Source organism: Leptodactylus fuscus, chromosome 1 (assembly GCF_031893055.1).
Source record: "Leptodactylus fuscus isolate aLepFus1 chromosome 1, aLepFus1.hap2, whole genome shotgun sequence".
NCBI lineage: Eukaryota > Metazoa > Chordata > Amphibia > Anura > Leptodactylidae > Leptodactylus > Leptodactylus fuscus.
In genome coordinates this window covers 91,065,516-91,075,825 of record NC_134265.1, presented here as the reverse complement: position 1 = coordinate 91,075,825, position 10,310 = coordinate 91,065,516, and the positions used below count along the sequence as shown (strand labels likewise).

General features: G+C 38.6%; 1 protein-coding gene across 1 annotated transcript; it reads left to right on the top strand.

The window, feature by feature from the left end:
- Window positions 1-1,643: 1,643 nt before the first annotated feature.
- On the top strand, window positions 1,644-9,881 carry ERP29 (endoplasmic reticulum protein 29). The gene is made up of 3 exons (XM_075273852.1): window positions 1,644-1,825; window positions 4,265-4,403; window positions 8,588-9,881. The coding sequence occupies exons 1-3, from the start codon at window positions 1,688-1,690 to the stop codon at window positions 9,088-9,090; spliced, it is 780 nt and encodes a 259-aa protein (XP_075129953.1). The 5' UTR covers window positions 1,644-1,687; the 3' UTR covers window positions 9,091-9,881.
- Window positions 9,882-10,310: the final 429 nt, after the last annotated feature.

The following is a 10,310-nucleotide window of genomic DNA, read 5'->3' as shown; positions in this document are numbered from 1 at the left end:
CGGAGTACTGGGCGCAGATGTGAACAAGCCCTTAGATGTATATGTGTGTGCAATATATATTATACTGTAGGTACAGTAAGTTTAGGATATATAGTAAGTCTAAATGATGAGCTATATATACTGTATGTAAAGTGAGTTTATGATATACAGTATAGTAAATGTACATGACTTACAGATAGATAATTACTGTATGTAAAGTGATTTTTAGGATATAGTAAGTCTATATGACAAGCTATATATATTATATGTACAGTAAGTTTAGACTATATAGTAAGTCTATATGACAAGCTATATATACTGTATGTAAAGTGAGTCTATATTATATAGTAAGATATGACAAGCTATATATACTGTATGTAAAGTGAGTCTATGATATGACAAGCTATATGTACTGTATGTAAAGTGAGTCTATGATATATAGTAAGATGTGACAAGCTATATATACTGTATGTAAAGTGAGTCTATGATATATAGTAAGATATGACAAGCTATATATACTGTATGTAAAGTGAGTCTATATTATATAGTAAGATATGACAAGCTATATATACTGTATGTAAAGTGAGTCTATGATATGACAAGCTATATGTACTGTATGTAAAGTGAGTCTATGATATATAGTAAGATGTGACAAGCTATATATACTGTATGTAAAGTGAGTCTATGATATATAGTAAGACTATATGACAAGCTATATATACTGTATGTAAAGTGAGTCTATGATATATAGTAAGATATGACAAGCTATATGTACTGTATGTAAAGTGAGTCTATGATATATAGTAAGATATGACAAGCTATATGTACTGTATGTAAAGTGAGTCTATGATATATAGTAAGATATGACAAGCTATATGTACTGTATGTAAAGTGAGTCTATGATATATAGTAGTAAGATGTGACAAGCTATATATACTGTATAGTGAGTCTATGATATATAGTAAGATGTGACAAGCTATATATACTGTATAGTGAGTCTATGATATATAGTAAGATGTGACAAGCTATATATACTGCATGTAAAGTGAGTCTATATTATATAGTAAGATATGACAAGCTATATATACTGTATGTAAAGTGAGTCTATGATATATAGTAGTAAGATGTGACAAGCTATATGTACTGTATGTAAAGTGAGTCTATGATATATAGTAGTAAGATGTGACAAGCTATATATACTGTATAGTGAGTCTATGATATATAGTAAGATGTGACAAGCTATATATACTGTATAGTGAGTCTATGATATATAGTAAGATGTGACAAGCTATATATACTGCATGTAAAGTGAGTCTATATTATATAGTAAGATATGACAAGCTATATATACTGTATGTAAAGTGAGTCTATGATATATAGTAGTAAGATGTGACAAGCTATATGTACTGTATGTAAAGTGAGTCTATGATATATAGTAGTAAGATGTGACAAGCTATATATACTGTATAGTGAGTCTATGATATATAGTAAGATGTGACAAGCTATATATACTGTATGTAAAGTGAGTCTATGATATACAGTACACGTACATGACATGCAGACAGACAGACGATGATTTATGACACAGCGCTACAGGGCAGCTCCAGTCGCACCTGTCATGTATCAGACCGGAAGTATGCTGGGGCAGCACTACATCACGTGACCAGGGCTCTGCTCATCCCCAGCCTTTGATCATCCTCCAAAAACCATGGCGAGAGTCTGCAGACTGACGGCTCCATGTGCACTGCTTGTGCTGCTGCTGCTGCTGGCTTGTAGCATCCTGCAGTGCTGCTGCTCCCTGCACACCAAGGGCTCCTTATCTCTGGACCAGATCACCTTCTATAAGGTAGTGCCATTGCATACAGTAATCCATCCACATGGGTTATTATGAGGGACAGACAGGATGACACCCCACTTTCCATGTACTGACCTGCTGGGATATACATACTGTAGATGTCTCTTCAGTCTAGATGGGCCATTCACATTACTAGATGCTCAATAGGTTGTGCTTACTTGAATGATCAAAACAGGTGATGATTTTGTTATGGCAGGCAACTGTGTACATAAAGGGTTAACAGGCAGTGAACAGGTTATCCCCATCCATTAACAAATAGGAGCTGACCATGACATCACCACTGTCTGGGCTGTCTGACCAATCCTATCAGCCCAAGTGTCAGGTTCCTCTAAGCGGATTGGTGGGTTGTATGGCCGCCCTTTCTGTGGGATCTACAATTCTCTGCACATCTGTATTGTGGTCCCATTCATAGCTGGAAAGCTGTCAGTATATTACCTGCAGATCCTATGGATTGTTTAATGCAGTGTTCAGACTGCCTCTCTGTGCTCATTCATACAAGTCATAGCATCATTCACAAGGCTGCACTAGTAACAGATGTGGTATGCCAGCCACATGCTAGCCTAAGGGACGGGATTAATGGATGGGCTACTATACTCATATGTAGCCTTTGATGACTCCATGCCTCTCAATAAGAGGATTAAACCCAAATGGACATTCTGGTTACAATCAGGGTATGTTAACTTGTGGCAGGTTTCTGAATAAACTGACAGAAAAACATTGTCTTAAACAAGTCCTAGAAATATCTGCAATAAATCTTTTGTATGTGAATGTACACATCATTGGCTATGGTGGTTATAACTTATATCTTCAGGGGGCAAGTGTCATAACACAGCAACATTACCTTACCTAAAGGGGTTCTATCATTAAAAAACACGCTTTAAATTAAAACCACATAGGAATAGTCTTTAGAAAGACTATTCAATTCATCTCTTACCTTTATTTTGCAGGTCTGCGCTGCTGTTTTTGAATTTTTCTTCATTGTGCTCAGAAAGCAAAGAGGGTGTTCTCCCTGTGCTCAGAGCACAGCTTTGTCATCCATTCCAGCGCCACCTTTGTTTTCTGCTCCTGACACATCTCCTCCTCTTCACTCCTCTTCTTACACGAGACCACTGCAAAATTACCAACGGAACAGCCGACTGTGCATGTTCTGTCACCAATTTTTGGTGGTCTCTGACTTCCAGTGATCTGACACTTATTCTCTATCCTTTGGATAGTAGATAAGTGTTTTAAATGACACAATCCCTTTAATTCTGCAGTCACAGGGGGTGGACATGCTGCAATATGTTCATCGTGTAAGTAGCTGCAGGTTAGCCACCAGTGAGTCTATAACTGATCCACTGTGAGTAGGCCCTGGTTGCCCCCAGCTTGAAAACCAAAGCTGGAAACCCACAATGTCAACACGTTGCAGATTTTGTGTCAGGGAAAGTGAACTGAGCTGACTTGCAGTACCATATATAGCCAATGCTTCTTGGGGATGTTTACTTATATAAATTCTTCTAGGTTGCTATAATAACACAATGTAAATAGGGATCACTTTGTAAATTATGTCCTTATGGTAATTTAAAGGGATCCTATCACTTAGACACAATTTTTTCTAGGTACCACATCCGAATAGCCTTAAGAAAGGCTAATCGTCTCCTATCTTTCGTCGTCTTCTACCAGTTTTTCTCGGGATGCAAATTAGCTCTCTTGCAGCACTGGGGGCGGCCCCAATGCTGCGAGAGAACTCTCTCCAGTGCAGCTTCCTCTTCAGCCTCTCCTTCCGGCAGTGGCTTGTAACTTCTAGGTCTCGGGCCTTGGGCAGAGCAGACTGCGCATACCCACAGGCCATGAGAAAATGGCCACTTGCACAGTATTGTAAGTATTTGCATACCGAGAAAACCCGGGATATATATATATATATATATATATATATATATATATGAATATTATTATTGTGAATTTACTTAGAAGACAGAGACTATATTTATGTTATTTTAGTTTGCTCCGGTGTATCCAAAATGATTTATTATAGAGATCTTACCATTTGGTGTATACAGCTTCTATGCAGGCTTATGGTGACAAAGAAAAAACTAAGGCCTTATGCACATGACAAAGTATGCAGGACAAGGATTTTCTGAGGGGGGTCTGATGATCCTTTCTGATGATTATAGATAGAGCAGGTCCTATCCTGCTCCGTAGCATTGGTACGAAGAGGAACAGAACACCCCCATTGAAGACAATGGGAAACAGATGGCACTTTAATGACACTCAGATTTCATCCAAGTGTATTCCGCTATGAAATTGGTCTTCCCTTGTTGTGCACACTCTGTCATGTGTATGTAGCCTAATACCTTGTGTAGTATGATCTTATTGTCATACGCCCTCCTTTAACTGCTGTAGAAAAGAAAATATTCCCATAAAATATAGCATGTTGTCTTTCATTTGCAGGTTATTCCAAAGATGAAGTTTGTGTTGGTGAAGTTTGACACTCAGTATCCATATGGAGAAAAGCAGGATGAGTTCAAACAGTTGGCAGAAAGTTCATCTTCCAGTAAAGAGCTTCTGGTGGCTGACGTTGGAATCTCAGGTAGATCAAGTACTGCTGATGTAACTAACGCTAAGAGAAGGCAAAACTTACCATAGTACATAATAATGTTCTCTTGATGTGAGAGGAATTATCTGATGCAGAGATAAAACCATTATTTGTTTCATTTCCAGGTATCCCTTTATTTTATTATTCCTGATTGAGACATTACAAACAAGTGTCTTTACTAGTTACATTGTTACTAAGGGTAGGTTCACACTACCGTTATTAATGTCCATTGCAACCGCTAATAGGTAACCTCAAAAATAAAACGTAACTTTTAATAGGTTCTACTAAAATTATGACGTCACGGTTCATATATAGTATGTTAAAATGTGGTGAGATACGATTGTTTTCTCTTCACCACTATTCACACTAGTACAGCAGAGCAGTTTTTTTATCCTAGGGTGGGGTTCTCTAATTAATTGTCTACCCAACAGACTAATCATAAATAATTTTAAACACCCCTACCAGCATTCGCAATGCTGTACACTAGGGCTTAAAAATATGAGTCTATTAATTCCATCAACAGATAACTTATTGAAATTCCCTTAAAACGTTGTTTCATTTGAGATCATGTTGTTACAAAATGCATGATCTCACTTTTGAAGTGTGGCCCACAAGTGAAAGAAACATTGCAGCCACACTGTCTCTAGATAGCACATAGAGCAAGATTAAGCAGGACTGGTTACACCCCACTCTTCTGACACATTCAGTAAGCCCTATGAGCTGACAGTCCTTGTGTGCTACGTTCACTGTTGCAGTATTGGACAGGGGAATATCAATTGCTGAGAAATAACGGCTCATGCTACTGGAAGGTAAGATCAATATGACTTCCCCGATCTATGTACATTGTCTCAACGCGGTGTTTCCCTTTTTCATTTCATCAGGAGACAGTTCAAGATCGCCCTACATTGATAACTACGGTAAAAAGTACACTTGCCATGAACCTGGTGGTGGTTCACAGTACTCAGCAAGACTGCATTCAGTCCATTCTTAAGTACCCCTTCCTGCCATGGGTATCCCAGCCAACTCCAGGCATCAGTGGGCAGCACCACTGGAGAGGAACATGTGACGTGCACAAATTAAATTGATATTTGCCCTCATCGTTTTAGATTTTTGTTTCCATAAACTGTCTATGAGTCAGACAAAGCTGTGTTTATTCTGTGCCAAATGTAGACAATTTGAGCTTCTGCCAAAGGTGTATCTACTTCCTTGTATTTAACAATAAAAGTCTAGTTAAAGTTAAATGTCAGTCCAAAGCTTGCCAGGATTCCTGTTTGTGTTTCCTTGCTGTTTTTCACTGGTTGCCTGAGGATATGCATAGGTCCTTCTTCCTGAGTGATTGTGCCATAAGTAGGTGAACTTCAGGACACTCCAGGACTTCTACAAAGACTTGTTACAATTTACGAGCTGTACACAATACACTACACAGTATATGTTGTGAGTAATGTTTGCTAATACTTTGAGTTATTCTGTAATATTTCAGTACTTTCCATAACTTCACAAGTGTTAATGTTATCAACGCACCCGTACATATACACAGGTGAATCAAAAACTCCAGAGATTGCGGAGGAAACTCATGGCATATTTTCAGCAGTGCTGGACATCCGCAGAGTTTTCCTCTGCAGACTTTCTGCTTCTATTATACCTGTATGGGAAATGCCAGCATTTCCGTAGGTATAAATGACTTGCTGCGATTTATAAAAACGCAATGATTTTTGAAATCGCAGCATTTCTGCTGTGCATGTGTTTTTTTGCAATGTGTGGATGGGATTATCCACTTTGCAAATACTATAAAGCAATGTTTTCACAACGTGGGACCCTGACCCTGACACTTACTTTTGCTATACAATGATCTAAGATTTGCAGCCACTAGATGATTTCAGACAGGTATAAAGATCAATTAAACAAATAATGGCTATAAAAATAATTTGTTTAATTAATCTTTATATCTGTCTGAAATCGTCTAGTGGCTGCAAATCGTAGATCATAGAGTATTGCTCTTTTCAGAGCAGTCCCATACATTTGGGTAAACCTAAAACTCTCACTCAGGGTTTTTTTTCCAATATACCACTTCTATTGGCGTTTTATCTTTTGAGACATTGAGTATTTTTTTCCTATGCCCAGAAACATGTGATTTCATGACCATTATTTCTTGGAGCGTATGGGAACAGCATATTTGGGACAATTTAGTTTTGAGAGGGATTGAAGTGTGAACAGTATCAAATTCCACTATGATTAATCACCTATTCCCAGATTCAGCCTTCTGTTGAATATAAGTGCCAAACCTATCTTTAATATAGCTATCTATACAAAGAATTGCAAAGTATTGCAAAGCAAAAGCACCACATAGCAAAGCACAGCAAAAAACACTTCAGAAGAAAATGTAGTGGAAACACATCACGTTGTGGAAAAAAAACATGGCGGAAACACATCACGCTGCATTTTTGCATTGTGGGGCTTCATGTGTATGTAGACGTATCCTAGATGTCTAGAAACCTACAAGATACAGCAGTGACTTTAGAAACCAAATTAACAGACGGTAACCTTAAAGAGGAAGTTTAGTATTGCTGGGAATTGCCATCGCTTTATGATGAGATTGACGGAATTGTTGTTGTCTTACTAACAGGAACAAAGGTGTTTTAGTATTCACCAGTGTGAAAGTCTGTTTCTTAATGGGATTATTACTCTGAGGGCAAATTTTATGGTGAGATTAACAAATACAATAAAGTTCTTGGCCCTTTATAATTGCTGAGTAAGATTTCTACAATGTCCTCATCTCTAGTTAGGAGTGCATTTTGGATATTGTAAAAATAAAAGAACAGCATAGATAAGCCTCCAACAAGACAGGTTGCTTAGAAAAGGCCATCTTGCTTTTTCTGTAAGATATTGTATGTGTTCTTCTGTGCACAAGAATTCCCAGCTGAGATAATTTTACATAGTTGGGATCCTTGTGTTCAAGCTACATTATATACTATACATCTCATATTTTTAGGACTCGTTTGTGTTTTCTTCACCTCTGCCTTGGAAACTGTATTGAGAAGAACCTTTTTCCACTTTTACCAGCTCCAACTCTTTGCATCTAACAGGTACCATGCCATGGTTTCTGGCCTAGTTGGAATCCTTTCTCTAGCTGCTATTATTCCAGAGAAATTGGTGCTGTTAGTTTTAGCATATAACATAATAATTGTGCTCTATTCTGTCACGAGGGTGGACCATGGTTGTCTGCTTCAGCCCAGGACCACCTACTTGACAGCAAAGAGCACAATTAGCATATTGGTTGCTAAAACTAACAACACTGATTTCTCAGGAATGGTCAGGGTTACAGAAATAATTCCAATGGCAAATCTGGGGAAGGCTACTGATTGAAGGCTTGAAAGAGCTGGAGTTAGTGAAAGGTCCTCTTTAAGGTTTTTATCACAGATCATATATATATATATATATATATATATATATATATAAAATTATTTTTATTTTTTTTATGTAGATTGTGAGACCCACATAGAGCTCACAATGTACATTTTTCTCTATCAGTATGTCTTTGTAATATAGGATGGAAATCCATGCAAACACGGGGAGAACATACAAACTCCTTGCAGATGGTTTTTTGCCCTTGGCGGGATTTGAACACCAGGTTTCCAGCACTGCAAGGCTGCAGTGCTAACCACTGAGCCACCGTGTGGCCCCTCACGGATCATATTTGATGGGAAGAAAAGTGTAGCAAGCAGACCTTTTCTTCCTGTCAACATAATGGAACCCAACAGACCCCATTTTAAGTCATTAACCCAGTGATACACTCACCTTCTCCTTGTCAGTGGTAGAGGGTGTATTATGTATTGATCTATATACACAAAGAATATCAATCACTGTGAGGAGCGAGGGAGTTTTGGGCTCATGTATACAGGACCCCACATCGATCAGCTGTTTTTAGTACTATATATGGAGCTGGAAGCAGATGGCTCCATGCACTGTGTGGTGGTCTGGCTGTGTTATCAAAGCTCATTTCAATGGCAGCTGAGCCACTGATCGGTGCAGTGCCTGGGTGTTGGACCCCAAATGATCTCAAATAAATGATGTGTCCTCAGGATAGGTTAATGGTATATCTCAGACAAACTTTAAGAACACTGGCCTTTCTTAAAATGCTTTTAGTGCTTATTCAGTATTGTCCCTTCTCTATTTTACAGATTATGGAGATAAACTTAACATGGAGTTGGGGGAGAAGTACAAACTGGATAAGGAAAAGTTCCCATATTTTTATCTGTTTGTGAATGGTGATATTGAGAATCCAATCCCTTACACTGGAGTGGTTAGGACCAGTGCTATTCAGCATTGGTTGAAGACTCATGGAGTATATTTGGGCATGCCTGGGTGCCTGGAGGATTATGATATGTTAGCTGGAGAGTTCATGAGGTCTACTAGTAAAGAAGAGAGGAGTGAGCTCCAGAAGAAAGCTCAGACCATGTTGGTCAATGTCGGAGAACTGGATAAACAATCTGCAGAGCAATATATGAAGATCATGAGCAAAATCCTGGACCAAGGAGAGAACTTTGCTAACAATGAGTTTGAACGTATTACAAAACTGATTGAAAAGAACAAGATGAGTGAATCCAAGAAAGAGGATCTACAGAAGAGGCTCAATATTCTCAGCAGTTTTCAGAGTAAAACTCAAGACAAAGAGGAGCTTTAAAACAGATAACATATTTATTCCAACAGTATTTCTATAGAGGTCACATATTAACTGTTCAAGCAACATGCTGACGTTTCCCATCATATCACGGACATCTATTCTTACCGTAGGAAGACTGACTGCCACACTGATTTTGATATATAATGTGTTCTTGTTTATTGTGCACCAAAGCAGGTGCCTATTCTATTTTCCTATACTTTCAGCAGTGCAGTATTATAATTTATTATGAGGGTGTTTTCTATTGTGGCTTCTTACTTCCAAGCAATAGTGGTCCCATTGTTAGATACTCACCTCTGCTGAGGAGCTGTTGCCTCTCCTGATGTGTTTGTTTTAGTACATACTTGTATTCTCCACAATCTAAAAATTCTGGATCATCTTTTCTTAGAACTCTACATAGTACAATTCCTGCTAGAAATGTATTACTAAATTTACTAATGTGGGGTCCCTAAACAACCTGACACTGTCCAATCAGCTATGAATGAACTAGACTGTTCAGGGACACACCATTAACAAGAAGAATGATAACACCCAGTTGGAAATTTCTTCATACATTTTTGATGAGGAATGGCAAAGTGTTCCTGATAAAGATGATCCAGAATTGTTATTTAATGGGGAGTATTTACCAAAACAGCCAGGGATGGTGGCAGATCATCTGTAATAAATAGAAGGCTGTCCATTAACCCACATGAAAGATGTTGTAGATGTTCCCGTTAGCTACTGTTCATTGAAGTATCTTCCGCTAGACTGTAATCTGTATGCCGTGGCAGGAGTGCCCTCCAAGGTATTTTGCAAAAAATTATATCAACCCTCTCGGAAAACTGTTGCATCCACTCTTCTGAAATGCTGCCATGTTTCAATATATGTAGTTGTTATAAAAGTGTTTCTCAACCTTTCCAAGAATCCCTTGTGAAAAAAGTTCCCTCCAAGTACCCCTAATGGACACCATGCTGTCTGTCGTGTGACAGATCCTGCTCACAATCTCAAATGGGGAAGATAAACTTGCGCACATAGTCTTCTGACATCTGCCTCTGCTTGGCAGTCACTGTGCCTCAGTATTATAACATGGTGGGTGGTTGGGGCGGCACGAGCCGCTTAGGAGCTTTGGAACCTGAGCACTCGCTGTCTGTTATTTCCAGAGTTATGGCACGTACCGCCTGAGATAACATGGCGTACTGTACCCCAGGTTGAGAAACCCTGACTATTCCCTCCTGCCCACTAAC

Bases quoted from the DNA above. Each gene is read 5' to 3' on its own strand.
- ERP29 (XM_075273852.1), top strand. From the start codon at position 1,688: ATGGCGAGAGTCTGCAGACTGACGGCTCCATGTGCACTGCTTGTGCTG. The intron at 1,826-4,264 runs GTAGTGCCATTG...TTTCATTTGCAG, and splicing joins ACCAGATCACCTTCTATAAG to GTTATTCCAAAGATGAAGTT. The intron at 4,404-8,587 runs GTAGATCAAGTA...TCTATTTTACAG, and splicing joins GGCTGACGTTGGAATCTCAG to ATTATGGAGATAAACTTAAC.